At 43.1% G+C, this 21,966-nt stretch overlaps 1 protein-coding gene across 2 annotated transcripts in view; it reads left to right on the forward strand.

Moving 5' to 3' along the window:
• Positions 1-21,966, forward strand: part of arhgap39 (Rho GTPase activating protein 39) — a 76,434-nt gene that overhangs the window by 40,091 nt on the left and 14,377 nt on the right. For both annotated transcript variants that reach the window (XM_044043878.1, XM_044043877.1), the window contains exons 2-3: positions 9,231-9,650; positions 19,902-21,195. In XM_044043878.1, coding sequence (XP_043899813.1) covers positions 9,231-9,650; positions 19,902-21,195 — 1,714 coding nt within the window. The remainder of the gene's footprint in view (positions 1-9,230; positions 9,651-19,901; positions 21,196-21,966) is intronic.

Consider the following 21,966-nt stretch of genomic DNA (forward strand, 5'->3'; position numbering starts at 1 on the left):
GCGGATCAGTGCGGCGTCCGCAGTAATGCGGGCCCTGCATCAGTCTGATTTTTGATTTACCGGTTGATCTACGCAACTACACTCACCTATGGTCAAGAACTGTGCGTAGTCACTGAAAGAACAGGATACAAGCAGTCAAAAGGGGTTTCCCTTTGAGATAGGGTGAGAAGTTCGGTCATTCGGTAAGGGCCCAATGTAGAGCCGCTTCCCCCTCGCATCAAGAGGTTCCAAATAAGGTGTATAATACCTCCTGGAAGCCTCCCTGGTGTGGTGTTCTGGGCACTATCCCACCGAGAGGAGGTCCCAGAGAAGACCCAGGACTCGCTGGAGAGACCATGTCTCTCACCTCGGGATTCCCCCAGAAGAGCTGGACGAACCCACCTCAGATAAGCGTCATGTGTTGGGACATTTTAATCCATTTTGTGTTGGAACAAACTTAAATATTTTTTTTTTGACAAACGTGACCATATTCTCACGAATCACATGATATAAAAATATTTAAGGGCCATTGTGGAACCAGTTTGTGTGATGTGTTCAACATGGCAGACAGACCTGCTGATGAACACAGTGATTGTTAGTTTCAGATGATTATACACTAATGAAAACATCGCCATGAATATTATATCACACGTCTGCCAGTGGATCCTCATAAAACACTCCATTCAATACACGGATTCACACTGACATTAAAAATTAAAGTTAAATATTGTTGGAGGAGCCTGTTCAAATCCATAAATTAATATAGATGATTCTCTGCTGGTTGCCTAGCAACGTCACAGGACAGACGAGCCTGCTGGAAGCCACGGTACCTGGCAGAATCATACCAGGCCCGATTGGCATCACAGATGGAAACAAATGAATATTGTTATGTTATGAATTGTCCGTAATGACGGTTAAATGTCCCGGAGCAGGAGGTAACACCCACAGCTAGCAGTTATTTGTTTCGCTCAGTTTAAATATTTGAAGTTTTTCAGTGCTCATTAGCAGCATTAGCAGCATTAGCAGCGTGTTTGCTAACACTCTGGTACAGACTGCCTGTCCCTGCAGGGTCTCCAGCCTAACTGGGTCATTTGGAGCAATAACACTTCAACCGATTATAGCCAATTAATCCTACTAGCTCCGCTGTGGACCCGTCCATTTAACGGTCCTGTTCTGCTCCGTTTGACAAACATCCCCTCTGACAGCTGATACAACATTTCTTTCTCTCCTCCTTTTTTCTTTCCTCCCTCTACACACACACACACACACACACACACAGGTTTGCACCGCTATCCTTTTAAGAACTCTCATTGGCTTCCATTCATTTAGACCTCCAGAACCACTTAAACCCTAACCACAAACCTAAACAGTTCCTCAGAAATGAGGTCCTTCCACATTATATAAAAATATTTACACATTATTATAACATACTATACAATAAGGATGCAGCGATTACTGGATTCCTCGATTACTAAATGAATCGTCATCTATTTTGATAATCGATAAATCAGGTTGAGGGTTTTCTGATCTTCCAGCTTCTTAAATGTCAATATATACTTGTCTCTTTGCTCCATATAGAAAGATGGATTTTGTGGACAAAACAAGACATTTCTAGGTTTGGGGAACACAGCTCAATAAATAAGTACTCAAAAAATCAAGAAAATAATCTTTAGTTGTAGCCTGACTGTACAACCTTATTCCGCTGTAACAAGAAACCACAAATTATTGGCAGTATTGGCAGTAAAATTGTAACCAGGTCTTCAGAAATTAGGTTCTGCCTCATTCGGATCAGGTTTTGACAAGGTCAGGTGTGTTTATGACACACACACACTTAAGTAGACACTGCTTAGACTTCCTTTTTTTGCCTAACTTTAACCTTAATACAACCACACCTCAAATCTGAGTCCTAACCAGTTCCTCAGACATGAGGCTCTGCCAACATTAGGACAAGGATTTGGTCTCCATGAGGACTACTAGTCCTGACAAGGTCCAGAAAAAAAGGTCCTAGAGAGGTGACAAACACAAGAACACACACACGCACAGCGGCGGGCGGGTTGTGAGAATTGGAACTGTTCAGCTTAAAGAGCAGAGATAATCTACACTGGCAGGGAAATTTGTACAAGGTGATGGAAAAAAAAGTCTGGAATCTCAACAAAGTTGAGGTGACCAGAAGTTCACTCACAATTTGAATGATACATTTTTGACCCCAAAAAAAACAAGTTTAAACTTATATATTCCTAATCCAACATATTATAAATTATGTTCCTCTGTTGGTTCTTCAGCAGGATTTAGCTTTTATGAAACTATGTGGTGAGAAGAGGTACAGGCCGATGCTAATACTTAAGAATAAGAATTTATCAAAGTGAAAAATGTGGTTTGAGTGACTTTCAGAGCATTTTTCAACTTTCTGAGAACAAAAATGTTATATAATCTTACAACTGATGCACACACACGACAAAACTACGATATTTAAACTAATATCATAATCATAATTTAAATCAGTCTCCTCAGGTTTGTTCCTCCAGAATTCTATTTTATAAACCAACACATAGCATTTTGCTGATATGTATGTATGTGTGTGTATAGTCTCAGAGAACAGATGGATCATGGGTATTGGAGAGGATCTTGGCAGTGGTTTCGCTGCAGTTACTCTGTGATAGAGCAGCTGTCGGGGCTGTGATCAATGCTGAGTCGTCCCCATATCCAGAGGAAGAGGATGAAGAGGATGAAGACTGTCAGAGCAGCTCAGGCCTGAGTGGATCATCACACTGAGCCACACCTCAGCCACTGATCTGCAGCTTCTCTCCGCGCTCTCAGATTACGTCGTGATGCGAGGAGCGGACGAAGGCGGCGTTCAGACCCAGCGACTTTATCGTGTGTCAGTGCAAATACATCCACGTTGATGGTCCATTAAAATCGTAGAAAGCGAGTAATTCAGTATTTGTTTTAGGTTTGGTGCGATATAACATATTATCACAAAGTAGTGTAGTGATACAATACTGACACCAAACCTGAATTTATTTTTTATGCTACACAAAAAGTTTAATGTTTATTTGTATCATCAGTAAAAAAAAACAGTTACTTGGTGTCACAAACGCTGTATAAAATTGCAAAACATCGCAATATTTCTCTGCATCAATTTCTTGTATCCCAACCCCTAACTTGTTTGGTCCATAAAATATCGCGACAAGTGTTTCCCAAACGTTGAAACGATGTCATAGTTTTGTCTGCAAATTAGGAAGCAAGGAAACCATAAAATATTGAATTTTAAGAAGCTTAAAAGATCAGAGAGCTTATTCTAATAAAATAAAATAATTAAAAAAAAAAATGTTTTAAACCAAATGAATCCATGCCAAATAATTTGGCAATTAATTAATCGTTGCAGCTCCTATTTATAATCCTCTGAAAGAGTCTGAAAATAGACTTACATTTTTATATTTACATAATATTCAATCATCGCTGCGTCTAAAAGTAAAGCTAATGTGGAAGAGTCTGAAACCTGCATTCTTCTCACTGTCCATCAGGGGGTGACTCCATTGATTTTTATGTTAATCTATGAGGAAAATTAGCTTATTTCTGACTTTATTTGAAGTGTTAGTAAACAGTTTATTTGTAAAAGACCTGCTGTGGGAGATCTGCCGAGTGATATAAGAGTTGCGTTAACTGATAAGGTTTTAATCACTAAATGACAAGTGAAATATTCAGAAAACTGTGCTCATTAGATGGACGTGCAGCGGACGAAGGCCCGAGCCATGGCTGGCAGGGGCCGAAACGGTTTGCACCCCCTACGTAAATGATCGAGACACATCAGAGGTGAAAAGTTGTTTTGGGGGGCGGGGTTTTGTGGATTCAAAAGTGAGGTCAGGGCCCTACTGCACTCCCTTTGTGTGGGGACGCGAGGGCCAAAACATGGATAAAAACACTAAATTGGAGGCTTCAGGTTAGGAGCTTACTCAACTCTGTGGGCGGTGCTAGCTGTGATTGACTGGTTGCTTTTCCCTCAAGACCAAATCCACATTATCTTGAAAAGGAACCAGAGTAGTTCTGTTGGACTATGTGGTGAATAGCAGCTGGGATTTGTCGTGCACTTAGGGGTTCAAACGGGGGAACAGTAGCTAGCATAGTCATTTGACCGAGGGCCTTTCTAGGTGAAGTTTGTATGTTCTCCCCGTGTTCACGTGGGTTCCCTCCGGCGTCCTCCCACTGTCCAAAAACACGATCCAAGTCAGCCGGGATTGGCTCCAGCCCCCTTGCGACCACGCGGAAGAGGTCACGTGGAGGTTAAAGCGGTAGATTTAGACGTCAGCAGAGGAATGTGTGTTGCTAAAATGGCGTTGGTGCTGGAATCTGCTCAGACCGGATGTCTGGTACATCTGCGCACTCATGCAATTATCCAGTGAGCCAGTGTTGTAGCAGCAGCCATAATTACTCAGAACGGAGCATGCGGCAAATTAGATAATACGTCTCGACAGCTGTGGTGTGAGCGGAGAATATTGTCAGAATGAACAACATGTCCAACCTTGAAGTGGATGATTTTACAACAGCGGGGACCACGTCACGTTCCACCGCTGTCAGCAGAAAAAACGGAAACTCATTGAACTCGTACAGCGTGGAGCTGTGTGTTTCCAGCTGTAATGATGCTGAGACCGGCGGTTTTTTTACCCTTCTGTTTCACCAACATGTGCCGTGATACGTGGGTTTCCTTCAATGTGAGTGTGACCTGACAGGTTTATAGCGAGAAGGACCACCTTAAAGGATGTTCAACTTTAGTGGCTTCCATATTTGTAGGATAAGAACATTTTTACGATGTGTTAGGACAGAGTAAATCTGGACGAATGATGTGAGGGAATCGGGAAGTTTCCGACATGGCGGTGCAGGGATGGCTGGAAGTCACTTTTTGTGTCTGATACCGAGGAAGCAATTTCAAAGACATAATTCTCATAAACTGTGTGACAAACTTTCTGCTTCCAATAAAGTAGAAACAAACAACAAACACAACGTGACCCAATCACTGTCCACTGGGTATACACATATATATATATATATATATATATATATATACATATATATATATATACATATATATATATATACACATACATACATACATATATACATATATATACATACATATATGTATATGTGTACACACACATTTTTCCCTTCACTCAACTGCAGATGTCATACAGTATAGCTGTCAATTGGTGGTCCATGGGCCAAAACTGGCCCGTCAGCATCAGTATAAATGAAATTATTTGCATAGCTTCACAAAAAAAGCTTAACCTGACCTAAACTAACTGTCATGAAATTGAGTATGAAAATAAACAAATAAACCTAAAAATGTTATAGTTGGAGGTAGCAGCCTTTTGGGCTGTGTTTATAGGCCACGAGTCACATCAGGAGACAGCGATACCTGTGTTATCTCTTTACATTAGAGCTGCCAACCCTGATGTGAGGAGGACAATAAAACTGACAGAAAATATGAGACCAGTGCCTCTGGGCACTCGCTAATTATATTGTTTAGTTGCTCTTTTTTATGCTTAAGTGGAAATAATACAAAAAGGTACTCGGACATAACACTAAATAATTGAAAGAGACAACTCAAAGCTCACTATGCAAATGTCTGTTTGTTTGTTTTAAAAAAGCCAAATGAAACGAAATTGGTATTGAAATAAAATAGTATCTCTGAGGAATGGGTATCAAAGTCCCAAACAGCCAGCCCCTGTTTATTTATGTGTGTTTCATTTGCTGAACTGAATCTATCTATCTCTCTTAACTGCGACACGGTGACTAGAAGTTAAACATTTTCATCACTGAACTTGTCTTTATTGTCTGTATATCCAGTTGCTCCCGGTCGTGGTTGAAGGACAGAGGCGTCCGAGTCTTCACAGACTGTTCGACCCCTTGAGGAGAATTTGTGACTTGCGACATTGGCCCATATAAAAAAAAGGTCATTTAAATTGGACTTGACGATCACAGCCAGATTAAGCACCATATGAACCTAGTGTGGCATCTCGCCACCGTCGTGTTGTTGGCGTCTCTGTGTCCTTGAGGTTCTGAATCGCCTTTAACTTTAAATGTATTTCTATTCAAATATACAGTACAATGTGGAAAATAGATATATTACAGCAGTGTAGAGTAATGTATATATATTTATATATGAATATATATATATATATACATATATATGAATATATATATATATATATATATATATATATATATATATATATACATATTTATTTACATATTATATTTAAATAATGACTGTGCACTTGAGAATTGAAACAGAACTTGGACTGAGGCTGATGATGTTTTCACAAGTACGGAAGTACGCACAAGTACGCACAAGTATGTATATTGAGAAACAGCCACTGACATTAGAAGGTCACATGGAGTTTGTCTCCACTGCCCCCTACTGGCTGTTAGCAGAATAAACACAGCCTTGCAAGATCAGAGGCCTCAGAATTAGGAGGTCTAAGATCAAGGCAGCACTAGCATGATTTTAGACGTTCGTCATTGCAGAGGCGACGAAAAAGAAGCAGAGAAAAGTGTATCCTACAACAGTGAGGATAACGATGGATGACATTTTAATTATATAAAAAAAGGTTAATCTACCATCAGAGGTTTTTTGATAGTAGATTCTAATCCATCAATTGAATAATAGCCCTATCCTACGTATTTTTAAGTCGCACACTGACAGACAGTTGGCGCTGACTGCACTGAACACGCTCCCTCAGCATCTAGAACATGGCTGCCAGCAGGGAAACCAGCAGAGAAACACATTTCAGACACGTACCAGAAGGCGTTTCCTGATAACATCGATGCCAGAGTTTGTAAACTGCTCACACTAGTGGCCAACCGTGAGCACTACAGCTGGGCCTTCACCTCAGCCATCGTATGACAGACTATAGGGATCTTAGGTGGCAGCTATCACTTCAGGGTGTCGGGTCAGGACACTGGTGTGCGGTTCTAATAATAATAATAATAATAATAATAATAATAATGTTCTAATTAATAAGAGGCAGAGTCTTTTAATACAGTTCAAGCTGTTTATCGAAGTTTGTGTGGTTGCTGCAATACATGCACAACACAATACTGACTGATTAGAAAATAAAGCACAACAAGCTATCCAGATAACAACACAAATACAGCTCCAGATTAGTAGTGAATTTAAAGTCAGCATTACTCGAATAAAAGTAAATGAACATTCATCGATAGGTTTAGATGTAACGTAAGAGGGACATACACAGTCACTAATCAGTTAGCGACATATAAACAACAGGGATTAGCAATGCACATTAGCAATACAGCAACATAAACTTCTCTGATTATTGCTAGTTAGCAGCCAGCTCTACGTCACTCATTAGTGACTAATTACTCATCACACCACATAACTGATGGAAAAAAAAAACACCTGCCAGGTCGACAAACCCAAACAACAACAAAGTGCAACACACAAGCAACACACTGCAGGAAAAATGCAACAGAACGATGAATTGAAAGCGTTAAACAACTGCAATTCTGTAATTAACGATGACAAGGATGTAAACAAATAGACCATAACATCAATAACATTACCCGCAACAAGATACATTCTCAACATCAACTTCATAAAACTGGAGACCATTATGGCAACATAGTTGAAATGAAATAAACGTACTCAGTGCAAACATAGCCGAAATCTGGTCACCCCGTGACACTGCTGACACCGACACAGAGGCTCATTTCATCACCATGGACAGCGCTATGAAATCACGGCGCACATTAAGAAATAAATTCATGAGCATCTTCAAACTACAATACAATTTCAAATGCACAAGGTACAAAGAAGTGTGGTGCGCCCGGCCCCGTAAAGATCTGGCTGAGATGTACACATCTACATTTACGTTACACAAGTTACATTCTAGTCTGGCCAAAAAAGCAACCGTTAAGTAAGGGTGGTTTTGCAGAATTTCAAAATAAGTGTCATGGGATATGGGCCGTGTGTTCTAAGGGTTATATCAAAGACAGACACATGTAGAACTCTTTCTACATGTGTCTGCTGAGCAGAAACCATGTCAGGAGTCCGGAGCCCTTATTGAAATCAGAGTAGACCTCATACATCCCTGTAGTTGGATTAAAAGGATAATCACTTTATGGTATTTGCTGGGGCCTCTGCCTTAATGGTATTGTTGCCTTAATTATATTACAGCCGCGATGGATGGAAAACATTTTAAAAGCCCAGATTGTTCGTCTTCCCAGGATGCGTTCATAAATTCATATATACACACACACACACACACACACACATTCATACACACACATGCTCGTGCTGTGACGTGTTTCTCTGAAGCTGGACCCCAGAGTTCAGTTAGATTTTTATATTGTTTACCGTACAGTACAGATGTCGTGGGTCTCATTACGCTGATTGCAGTTTGGGGAAGAGCAATAAAAAGGATGGTGCTGCTGAAATGTCAACACTAAAATGTGAGCATTTTAGCGTGTGGGGGGGGGATTTATGTGTTTTAACTATGATCAATGCAGCATAGAGTACATTTATGTTACATTAGTGCCTCCTTTAACATTTACCTGAACCTTCTTCTAGCTGCTCTGCTCTCGTCTACTCAACCATCTTTTCCGCTAAAGTAACTTTTAAAGTCCTTTGTTTTTGTGGGTTTTTAAAAAGTCTATTTTTTGTTTGTTCTGTCTTCTCCAATGAGCAATGAATCCTGGGGTCGTTTGGTGCCAAGAAGGATCCGCCCTTTGTATATAATATATAAATGAAATATTAAGGACATGAAAAAGCAGGTCATCACAAAACTAAATAAATTAAGTTTTTGGATGATTTAGTGACTAAAATGAACAAAAATATGCAATTAATACTGATTCATATATGATTATTGGTGGGGCAGCGAGTGGGAAGGGAACTTGGCTTGTAGTTGGAGGGTTGCCGGTTCAAATCCAGACAGGTCAAAGGCTGGGGGACCTCTGAGCAAGGCACTCAAGGGTATCCAGTGTTAAAAATAAGGAATAATAAAAATAATAATAATAATCTTGGCCAAATTAAATATGTGATCTGCTGTGGTGACCACAGAAGAGGGAGAAGCTCAAAGAAAATGAAGTTAGTTATTATTAGTTTTTGGTTGTGGTTCAATTCCTCCACCACATATTGTCCAAATGCATGATGTGCCGTAACAGTCAGTAATTGTTGACCTGCTGCTCTCACACACTGTGTTTGCTGAAGTCTCCGCCTCCTTCTCCCCCCGCAGGTTGGAGTGGGTGGAGATCATCGAGCCGCGCACGCGGGAGCGCATGTACGCCAACCTGCTGACGGGCGAGTGCGTGTGGGACCCGCCGCAGGGCGTCCGCATCAAGCGCACCGGCGAGAACCAGTGGTGGGAGCTGTTTGACCCCAACACCTCGCGCTTCTATTACTACAACGCCTCCACCCAGCGCACGGTGTGGCACCGGCCCCAGGCCTGTGACATCATCCCCCTGGCCAAGCTACAGACTCTGAAGCAACAGACGGACGCCACCCTCCCCCGCCCTGCAGGAGGAGGAGGAGGAGGAAGAGCGTCAGCGGACAACAGCCCGGGACGGAACAGTGGAGTCAGCAGAGAGGGAAGCACTTCCTCCTCCCTGGACCAGGAGCTGTCTGAGAAACAGAGCAACAGAGAGGAGACAGACAGGTGAGGCTGCTTTTATTGGTGACTCACTTCCCATTAAAGAAGTTCTTGTTTTTGTCTTTAAAAAGTTTTCTGCAAACACAGACGTTTCTCAGAAATGTCTTCATACACACAAACAACCAAAATAACTATTCAAATAGTCCCGACTCCCTGCTATAATCCCTGGGCGGAGTCATCACTGCACCGCTGCATGAAACTGCCGTGACTTCGGTTTCAAACGAGTGTAAAGCAGTTGTTTTCAACTGAATCATTAGAATCAGTGAATCAAAAATATTTGTTCAGTACTTCCTCTGTGTCTGACACAGTCACTGGACTGAAATACACCAGACTCTTCAATGTTGAGATTTTAAACATTTCCCTGATAACTGTTGGAGATTAAGCCACGTTTTTAACTCATCTACAGTTCGGCTTGATTCTTGTACATGGTACTATGCTAGTGGAAACACAAATAAACCGTGCCAGGGCGAGGAGAGGCGTATAATAAGGCAGCAATTATTTGAGGCGTCAAATAATTTCTGCCAAATTAAAATGAATACCCCCTCAAACACAGCCGCACACGTCACTGCAGAGAACGTTTTTTTCATTAAATACCTCGTAGTTCAGTTTATGTGAAAACTTTCAGTCGTCGCCATGGAAACGGCTCGTTCCTCCAGCTCTTCCGGCTACACTGTAGAGAATCGTCCTATAACTAACGCTGGAGACGGTGATTCAATTTAATTAAATTAAGTCTGTCCCTAAAAGCGTCGCTTCTGTCACTCAGCACCTTCGTTAAAGTGTCATGTGATCAGATATAATTAAGGCGTGAGTTAGTTTCCACGTGTGAGACGCCGCAGAGATCTGAGAACAGCCTGTGAAAAGGGTCTCCAGGGAATTTTTACTGGCGTTATTTTTTAATTATCAGCCTCGGCCGATTCATATTAATTATTACAAATTATACAATTTTTGTTTTTAGAAACACAAAAAAATTATAAATATTCATGTATTTTTTGTAACGCGTGTAAGAGTTTTGAAATGAAACAGGCTGTCAATCAAAACTGTTTTTTTTTGTTTTTTTTGAAGATGAACACCTAGTTATTATGTTGAAAATGTGAGGGTCACACTTTCATTAGCCTTTGGTGTAGATTTCCAGGCACTGACCACTTTCTATATAAACCCACAGACCACCTGGAGGTAAAGGTCACAAATGGAACACGTCTCAATCTTTCCATCTTCCTTCATCCCCTCCCCTCTCTCTTCTCTCCTCTCTCTTAACACTCACTTTGTCTCTCTCTCTCTCACCCTCAGCATCACCTCCCTCTCTCCTCCTCCTCCTCTCCCTCCTCACCTCTCTGTCTAACTAGTCTCGGTTTGCCGCTCGCTGTAATCTGCTGCAGTCTGCGATGATTGGTGGATCTGTCTGGCGAGGGGTCACAGTGTCCTGTAAATGTCTTCTCTACCACACACACGCACGCACACACGCACACGCACGCACACACACGCACGTGTAATGTTTGACACAAGAATCAAAGCCAATAATGTCCAACTGTAGATTAAATGTAAAAAGACTTAGAAATCATGTTGTCCCGTCACGCCACGTTCTCCCGTGACGCCACGTTCTCCTGTGACGTCATGTTCTCCTGTGGAGACGTTTACTTAGGAACAGGTAGAGAGGGCTGAGTGTCTGGAGAGGCTGAATGAGAGCAGGACAGGAGCTGTTTGTCAAAGACCACACAGCTTTCTCTGACAGATGGGAGTTATTGACCTCTACACACACACACACACACACACACACAGATCCCATTAAAGGAGTGCAGGAGGAACAAATGGAGGCAGAGATGAGGAGGAGGAGGAGGGCGAGGAGAAGGAAGGATATAGATCAGGATGAAGAGGAAAATGTTCACCTCCATCACTGAGGCTGCTGGGATTTAAACTTAATACAATACAAAGGTAAATGTACAATACTTAATACCACAAAGGGCAAAAATGACGCAGAGGCCTTTTTTTTTTTTTTAGAAAAGATTAGAACATCATCGACACGTTGTATGACTCCTGTGTTGTTCTGCGTGACAGATGTCCAAAAGACGCCCGTTGTCACAGTTTAGCAGCTAAAGACAGAGCTGAAGCAAAGAAACGCGTACGATCATCGATCATAAAGGAAGTAACTCTTCGTTGAATCATTGCAGCTCGAAAAGAAACTGATCAGGTACAGAACAAACATTCGGAAAGAGAGGTCACTGTATGTGATCAGAACGTCTAGGTTTGGCGCCACCATGTATCTGATCCACGTAAATGTGTTTTTGTTTTGTTGCTGCTGTATTTTCATTCCAAAAGAAAAGAATCTTATTTGTACAGCGCCAAATCACAACGTACATTATCTCAAGGAGAGCAGAGAGTCCTCTTCAATGTCCTGCACGTGTACAGGAGGACAAGGAGGGACGGCGGGTTTCACTCACACAGCCACCGTCGCCTGATTCTGTATAAATAATTGACTCCCACAGTGGAAGACAGACGTGTGGTTCAGCCAGACTGACTGTGGGGTCAGTTGTCGTCGTAGTAGTAGTTTAATATTTGCCTTCATGGCGCCCCGTGCTTCAGCAGACCCATTTCAATTCATGGGGGACTGCGTTTCTGTCCCCTCACACACACAAGCCAAACAGCTCAGGTCCTGGAGTTTCTTTTCCTCTTCAGTGATAGTGGAAACAAGTGAAAGAAATGTCAGGCAGTAAAAGTCTGTCAAATATCTGTGCTATACATTCTGTACATTTTCATGTCCAGATAAAAAGTGGAGTCGGTTATGAATTTTATTTTATTTTATTCGGTAGCTTTTCATGGGACAAACTACGGAGAACGTCCACGTCTTAGTCTCTGGACGACGTATGTCTGAAGAAGTGCTTTTAACAAAGAGACTACGTGATGTTTTCAGTTAAGAGTACGAGTCAGCTGCGACATGGTGAGGAAATACATCTCTACATCCGGAATAAACGGTATGTGGGTGATGATTGCGTTCATAAATCTGACTTCCTTCTCAGGGTCCAAACTCACAAAATTTCCAAATCAGCTTCACCCTCCTCCACCAAGCCTTCAGCTGTGACTCTTACTGTGAAAGGGAATTATTCATGGTGGACCAGGAACCATCAGGAAACCTGGAACCTTGAAGTGACTTTCGTCCTCAAATCTTTGATCCTTCCTTAAAGCGCGCACGTGTGCGTGTGCGTGTATGTGTGTGTGTATGTGTGTGTGCGTGTATGTGTGTATGTGGGTGTGTGTGTGTGTGTGTGTTGAATGGGAGGCCTGCGGGTGCAGCTGTAGATTGTCAGTCCAGATGGTTGGTGGATCTGCTGTCACCCATTCTTTATTGGATCTGGTTCTACGTGAAGTGTCTACCAACGCTCTCTCTCACACTCACACACACACTCACACACAGAGAGTCTGGTTTCCATGACTTCAGAGGACATCACATTGACTTTCTTTCACTTCCTGGAGACTTAACTCTAACCTTAACCATAACTACCACTGGCTTAACCCCCAACTTAACTTCAGAATTGAGGCTCTGCCTCATTAGGACCAGGTTTTGGTCTCCATGAGGACTTACTGCTCTTGTGTTTATGCCAGAAAATGTCCTAAAGTAAAATACCAGTACACACACAGTCTGGTTTCCATGACTTCAGGGGAAATTTACTCTAAACCATAACTTAACCTTCACCTCCTCCTAACCACCTTAAGGTGTAATCATCTGTGTTATGGGAACTTGATTTTTGTCCCCATAATCTGACTGTATGAACAGATTAAAAAATCCCCTCAACATGATGATACCATGATGGCAACACAGCTACGAGAGTCTCTGCCCCTCAAATGTCGTGCAGCCCTTTGCATGTTCACAGTATGAACTGGGCTGTGTGAGCCGCATTAATCAGAGCCAACGAACCACAAAACAGTCGTGTAGGGACACACTCTCACACACACATGGAGATAGAAGTGTGTACTATAAACACACACACACCCGCTCCCTCTAATAGTCCACACAAAAGCAGGATAAAATAGGGACGAAACGTCTCCTGGCACGAATTTGTGCAAGGAACCTATTGTTAATCCTTCAGATTATTGTTATATCCATGGCTATGTGCCCATTTCTGAGCGGGTTAACTTGCATAAAAACTTGGCATAGTTCCCACACCCGTGCATCACTCAAGGCCTCTATAGCGCCCCCTAAGGTGAAAACAGAGGCAAAATTGATGACGAACAAAAACGTCGACTGTAGCCGTGGCTTCAACTCAACAGGAAGTCGGCCATGTCCATTTCTGCAATTTGCACCCAACGTAAATGAGGAAACCCGTCCGAGCGTGTTTGTCGCGCAGACGCCAATTTGTACTAGACGCGTCAAAGGTGAAAATTTGTCGAAAGGTTTTGTGGATTCAAAGTGGTGTGGCCACGGCAACCCTCGGCGTTTTAGCGAATTCCGAGCATTCGCCATTAAACAGCAAGTGCCCTATAAGTTCAGCATGCATTGAGTTTGACCCGATTTCCTGAAACTTGGTGGGAAGATGTTATAGACCAAGATGAACATAAAAGTCAACCGTAACCATGGCCTCAACTCAACAGGAAGTCGGCCATTTGGAAACTTGGCGTCCATTTTGGCGATTTGCACGCTACATAAATGAGTGAGACACATCAAAGGTGAAAAGTTGTCGAAAGGTTTTGTGGATTCAAAAGTGAGGTCAGGGAACTGCGTGGTGGACGCTTGTGTTGGGACGCGAGGGCCCTATCATGACTGCGTGCAGTCCTAGTTTACGTTTATGTCTGAACATAAAGAGAAATAGTTGACACCAGGTTGAGCAGCTGAGAGAGAAACACTGAACATGAACACACAGGAAAAAAAAGGGAAAAAGACGATATATTCTATAGTTTTGCATTTGTTTGAATCTTGGGTGTAGTTTGTATTTTTAGACTAAAGTATCTCAGAGCAGCTGCATCAGGACAACTGTGAGTGATTCACTGAGTGGAGACTCTATTTCGTACAGTAGCATTCCAGTATTATAATAAACCATCTGTAGAAGAACAGTACTGATTGGACAGTGTTGAAATTCAGCATCAGAGTGAAATGTGTGGAGACTCGTGGGACGTGGACTAACCTTGAACTCTTGTGTGGTCTCAATTATGGCACGGACTCATCAAAGATCGGTTTGTGCTGCGTCTTGCAGAAGCTCTCGGCATCAAGAAAATAGTGTGTGTGATGAATCCATTTCCCCCCACCCGGGCGTTTAATGAGGCAGAAGCACAAAAGAAAATATCCGAGTCATCACTTCAGGCTCAGGTCACTCAGGTCTCTGTGTGATGTTTAACTCCCCTTCTGGACTCCAGCACTCCAGCACTCCAGCACTGTCAAATCCTCTAATTGTGTTTGACAGAATATTTAGCCGCTTCGCACAGATTGAATATGCAGATGACATTTTTAATTAAGTCACAATTTTCTGTTTATCCAAATGGGACGAGCTAAAGCCTTCTTTTTCCGCTGAGACAGTAAGTCCAGTCCAGTCCAGTCCAGTCCTTTGTTTCATTGTCCAGGACATGATGGCCATTCGTTGGTTGGTGATAACGTGTTCCCCACTTTGTTGTGGATCCTCACATTCACAGTGGGCACTGTCCATCTTTCCATTGCTGCCCTAATGTGTCCTACACCTGTCCTAAGGGAGTGGAGTGTTGTTGTCGTTGGTCCAGAACATCTATGTGGTCTTCACTGTAGTTTTTCTTTACGTTGTATTCCATCAGTGAGGCAAAGTGGAAAAATATTGCCATTATCAACATGTTTCTCTAGGACTCAGATGATGATATGTGGAAGAAACTCCAGAACAGTCAGAAGAAGAAGGACACTGCAGCGTACTGTATGTCCATGTATGTTTGCAGGATTTACTGTGGCCTTTATCCTCATCTGATTCATCCACTGCTTCATGTCCACACGTCACTTTCTTTCTCCTTTCTCTGGTTTTATTTTGCCCACATCGACATCTTGACCCGGTGTGTGACTGCAGTGAACTCGCTGCTGAAAACAACAACAGAATCTGTCACAGAACGGTCTGTCATGAACTCAGCAGGGAGTGAGTCAGAGTGGATGAAACTCTTAAAAACTGAGCGAAGAAACAGGCAAATGTTCAGTGTTATGTCCTGAAAGAGAGGGAGGGAGGAAAACTAGAGGCAGGTGCAAACAATAAGGGCGGGGTCGAGTAATCAGGGAACAGGAAGTAAATTATCTGAAACGAGAAAGCAGGATGATTACCAAAATAAAACAGGAACTCGGCCAGTCAGTGACAAAGCGGTCCACTTGTAGTATATTGTAGTATAATGACGGCTGCTTTCTGCAGTGCCAGATTTAAAACAAACTAGCCTAATTTGTTCCTAGGGACAAAAAAACGTCTCCCTTAAAAAAAAAATAAAAAATCAGACAATGCAAAAAAATAACTATGCATCAAAATCAATGTTTCTGCCAATAATTGACCCATCTCAGGGCCTAATAATAATTATTATCAAATTCTCCTCGAAATGTTTTTTATGGAAATAATTGTAGTTTATTTTATTTTTTTAGATTGAAAAACAGTGGAGTTGTGAAAACAAACTGGCCTTTAAAGGGTTAAAATATTATTAATATTAATATAACATGTATATTTCAGGAAAAAAATATTAACATATAATGTTTTATAGCAGTTTTTGGGAAGGTGACATTTTCTGCCACTAGGTACAAATATGTACGTTTTTTTAAAGGAACTCAGAAGGGTTAAGACAAGGGTGGTGCTTTAACGCAGTCCGCCATCTTGTGCCATCTTGTTGGATGGTTGGGAAAATAAAAAAATAGTAATAGTGCAATCTGGAGTCTCACCATTAGATGTCACTCATTCTAAAACATGGCACAAACCGCATAATTATGTCCTGACAGACGTCCTCACTGTGACTGTGAATGTGCTCTAATCACTCACACACCTGTGATGAAGCACATAAAGTTGGTTTGTGGTTGGAGACAGAGTGGACGAGGCAGCAGTGAGTGTGAAGATTGATTTGAAGGTCAAATAATCATGAATAATTTATCAAAAAAATAACATGAGAAAGAGAGAGGAAGAAGAAGAAGGTCAGGACGGAAAATAAGTGAAGTGATTGACACGTGCTGGACAGACAGAAGCTGTGGACGGATGGACGGACAGATGGAAGAGAGACAAGGAAGCAGAATTAGAGCTGGAGTGAAATGGTGAATCGTGCTGCTCTTTGTTTTCCTCTCTCTCTCACTCACACACACACACACAGATTAATATATACAAACACTTTCACTGCCACTATTGAGCAGTGGCTCCAGGGATCAGTGCGTGGAAGTGTCTAGAAATGGAGGGGGTGGCCATTGCTTCAATCGATTTCACACTTCCCTTCCTCTGGCCAAGTTCACCACTTGTTTTTCATCCCACACTAACCCTTCCTCCCTCCCTCCCTTGCTCTTCCTCCCTCCGTCTGGTTGTCTGACAAACAAGCAGCAATGTGAAGGCCCACTCAGTGAATGTGAGGTGATGAAGTAAAGGTCTGTCGTTGCCAAAGGCTGCTGCTGCTGTCGGGGTGATTAGTTAGTTGATTATCTGTGTGTGTCGACATTAAACCCAGGACATGCAACACATGCACAGTAAAACAAGTGACAACAGAGCAGCTGAACACCCGTTAGAGTTGGGAAAACTCAATAATATACTGCAATAAACAGTGTTGTGAAGGTCATGCAAGCCATACAGGACCTGAATGCAGGTGCTGGACAATCGTAACAAGACATTTTGAACAATGCTATGCTTCCAACTTTTTGGAGTTTAAAGGAAGGCCCTTTTCTATTCCAGCATGATTTAGCCAGCATGATTTATGTGTGAACAAAGCAAGGACTATAAGGATGTGGTTTGTCACACACCTTCAACCTGACCTTTAACCCCATGGAGCACCTTTGAGATGATCTGGAACAGAAATTGTGAGCCTTAGACCTTCTCATCTCCAACATCATTGTCTGACCTCATAAATGCTTCTACATCAGGGGATAATCAATTAGGATTTAAGGAGGTCTGATTAGAGAAAATGTCCTCATGTACAAAGATCACGTTTAAGAAGAAGCCATGGTACCAGCTGCTTTCCACGCCTCTATTCAGTGAAGGCCCACCCTACTCTGCCTGTGATTGGCCGAGTAGTACTGGCCAATCAGAGACAGGCAGGATATCCCTTTCAATGAGTAGCAAAAGTAGAAACGTCAAAAAAGATTTGGCGGTCAAAATGTAGTCTCCGCCTATTAGTGACTTATGCTCTACAGAAAGAATGGACACAAATTCCCGTAGAAACACGAACAAAAAAGTCTTCCAAGAAGAGTGGAAGTGTTGGTCCAACCTCAGATTAAAGTTCTGTATACGTCATCACAGTCCATTACAGGATAATGTATATCAGACTTAATGACATGAATTCAAATGTATGAGAGTTGCTGTAATCGCTGATAGTTGAAAGCCAAGTTTGACAGATATGTAATTTACGGATGAACGGAAGCATGAAAAAGTGAATTAATTACCCGACAGTTCCTGTTCCCAAAGGAAAAAAGAAACAAATGTCAGTCAGTGTCAAGTTCTTCCAAGAAAATATCCAGTTTATCATGTAATGGAAAAAAAGCTTGAAATATTAAAAAGAGAGGGCAGTACTGAGTGCTAAGCTGCGGGCATCATCAAACCATTAAAGAGGTGGAAATAGACTGAAATGTATGGAAGCCTCATAATTTTTAACTTTTTATCTCATTATAATTAAGATTTTTTATATCATAGTTTCAACTTTTTATCTCATAATTATGACTTTTTATATCTCTTTTTTTCTGACAGAAACGGGTTACTATAGAAAGGAAATTAGCTAAATAAACTATATTATGCACAATTTTGCTGTCATCATGGTTCATGATTGTTTCCCGTCTGTAAAAGTGTAGCCATGACGATCTCAGCTTGGCCTAAAGTGCTGCCGTTGCACCTGTGCTGCTGCTGCTGCTGCTCGGGCTGTAGGTTTGATGTAGGATGTGGTTTTTGACATTGTGTCTTGGCTCATTTTTAACACAACACAATACATGTGTGATCTATAATGTATGCGTGTGCTTACCTGATAACCTTCCACTCTTTCTTCCCTGAGAGAGAAAGTCGAGGGCTGAATTATGACTGAGTGACGCTGCACCTTAGCTTTTGTTAAACACACATTGAATGAATGAATGAATGAATGAATGAATGAATGAATGAATAATGGTTTAAAACAGAGCTCAGATCAGAGGGGATGTGTTCTCAGAGTATATTACAGTGCAGATTTATTCTCTGGATTTCCTCATTTGCTTACTGCTTTCCATGTTATGAAAATGAAGGGGATTTCTGATTCACAGTACGTGATATTTATCACAGACTCGAGTTCAACACTGAATAGTGTGTCACTACTTCTGTGAATCAGCCCATGGCTGCCAGCACGGGGTGAAACAGATTATAACCACTTAAAAATATCATAAGAAAGGTGATTATAGCAGTGAGACGGCTTTTTCTGACTGGAAACTCAAGTTGCACCAAAGCCCATAGTGAAATTTACAGTGATTTTACACCATAGCACTTATATTAGTTGTTAACTGACAATTGCCTTTGTCAATTAGTTTAAAATGTGTCACCTTGTGACTTCAGTGTTTGAAACGCTTCGTTCGGATTCACCAAAGTGATACGAACCTCCTGAACGAGGCAGCGTTGAACCAGCAGCTCCTGTGTCCCTGTGAGCACAAAAACACTGTTTCTCTCTGTGGGGTTTGGTGTGGGAGCGAAACTTAAGTTTCCAGCTGTCACATTTATGAGATAAAGCAATGAACACGTTGTTAAGATAAAGATTTCGGCAGGAATAGATTTTATTTGTTGAGCCTTTTGTTTTTTGTTTAATCCGTTTTTCCTTCTTTCACTGCTGGCAGCCAAACACTGGTGTGTGTGTGTGTGTGTGTGTGTGGGTGTGCGTGTGCGTGTGTGTGTCAATACCTCTTGCAACCACACCAGCAGGTTATATAAACCGTGGAGTGCTTTCTCCAGTGGTGCTTAATTTTGAATTATTTGAATTTTTGTTAGGGGAATCAGGAACACATTGAGCTACATCTACATTTTATTAAAACACAGTGATATTCTGGCATAAATGGGATTATAACATGGCTTTGAAAAGCTTCTTTAAGATTACTCCATGTGACAGAGAACCTTATTTAACCTTTAATCCTCTCTCTTCCTCTCCTCTCAGGACTTCTCCCTTCAGGTGGAACACTGGTACAAAGGAGCGAATGTTGATCAAGGTGACCGACAGAGAGCCCAGCTTCTTGGCCCACCAGGGCAACGGTTACTCCCCCTGTGACCCCCCAACCCCCGGTGCTCCCCCTGGAGGGGGCACCACCTCAAGAACCCGGCGTTCCTCTGGAGGAAACCCGCCCACCGAGCCCGACGGCTCCCCCGTTCTTTATGCCGACCGCCGTCAGTCTCCCTTCCTCAAACGGGCCGAGCTCGGCGGAACCGGCACCCACCGGCGCTCTTCAGCGGACTCCCAGCCGCCCTCGCCCCGCTACGCCTATGAACCCCCACTGTATGAGGAGCCGCCGTCAGAGTACCAGCCCCCTCCCATCTACGAGGAGCCCCCCACCGACATGCAGCTCACCGACTCCTCTTCTTTCTACGGCACTGGCAGGTCTCCAGCTCGGAAGTCTTCGGCCCCCCTGTATCACTCCCCCAAACAGAGCCAATCGCCCTATGGCCAGCTGGTTCTGACCAGGCAGAAGTGTCCAGATAAGACCCAGAGTCTTGAGTACAGTCCTGTGGGCAAAGAGTATGTGAAACAGCTGGTGTACGTGGAGCAGTCATCTTCCAGCCCTCGCTTCAAGACTGCCGACCGCCTGCTGCGTTACGGCACCACAGGGGGCTACAGTGGCTCGTACGGGGGGTCCTACACTCTGCAACACAGCCAGTCCCTCATCAGGGACCCCCGCCTCCTGCTGGACTACAGCGGGGAGGGTGGAGAGGGAGGCCAGAGGTTGCTTTACGAGGACTCCATATCCTGGACGTCCAGCCAGACCCACTCCCTCTCCTCCCCGTCTACAGGTGGCCCCGGGGCTTTCTCTCCCGGGGGGAACCGCAAGCGCAAGAGTCGCAAGCCCTCGCTCCCCCAGGAGCTGGCGTACTGCGGGGGTCCGGAGGGCGAGCTGACGGGCACGGCGTCGGAGGCCATGCTGGCCCAGGCCAGGCTAGCATGGGAAGCTCAGCAGGTGATGAAGCAGCGGAGCAGCTGGGACTCGGGCCAGGGCGGCGGGGTGGCGCAGAGCGGCAGCTCCAAGGACGGCTACGAGAGTGACGGCGCGATGCCTCTGCCATTACCGGGGCCAGTGGTGAGAGCGTTCAGTGAGGACGAGGCGCTGGCGCAGAGCGACGGTCACCACTGGAAACGCAGCACGTTTGACAGGCTGGGCTTTCCTCAGGCCCTGCTGGAGAAAAGCCTCTCCGTCCAGACCAACCTGGCCTCTCCTGAGCCGTACCTCCACCCGTCACAGGTACTGCTGCATGTTTAAAGGATCATTCCAGGTTTATTTGACAGTGTTGGCTCATTTCCATGGCTTGGTAGTTTGTTTATGGGCTGCATCGTTAGACGGCTCATATTTCTTCAGTGTCACCATGTTTCCAGACATCATGAGGATCGTAATAAAGGGATAGTTCAGGTTTCAGGTAAAGTCTAGTTGTGCGAGGCACTGACACAGAGCGAGTGTCTTACATACAGATGACTGTGCATGTTTCCTGTTTATAGAAGTCACACAGGACCGGCAGGCATATGCTCAGTGAACACATGGCTGCCAGCGGGGACACAAGAGAAAACACATTTATGCCAATTAAAAAAAGGCTCACCTCATAAAATCTATGCCTGCCTAATAGTATGTTCTCTTCAAAAATATATTTCTCAGTCAGGCTGTAAACTGACGCATGTGTCAGCTGCTCACTCCTGCACCAAAGTCCATCGAGAAAATCAGCGTTATTAGCTCATGGGGGCGCTGCTGCTCTGCTGCTGCCTCGTTTGACAGATTTACATGACTAAAGTGAAGCCCATCAAATCATCTCAAACACTGAAGTCGTACAGTAACACATTTTTAATTACTGATGGACGCAATGGTGGATGAACGCCTCCTGTGTGCCGTGATGCTAAATCACTGATTTTCTTCATGTGACACAAACTTCACTTTTCTGTTTGAAAAAGCCGTCTTAACTGTGAGATAAAGAGCCAGGCACATTCTTAATGTTCTTAATAACCCCCCCCATTCACTAAAAAATGA

The sequence above is a fragment of the Solea senegalensis genome, linkage group LG14 (assembly GCF_019176455.1).
Source record: "Solea senegalensis isolate Sse05_10M linkage group LG14, IFAPA_SoseM_1, whole genome shotgun sequence".
Lineage (NCBI taxonomy): Eukaryota > Metazoa > Chordata > Actinopteri > Pleuronectiformes > Soleidae > Solea > Solea senegalensis.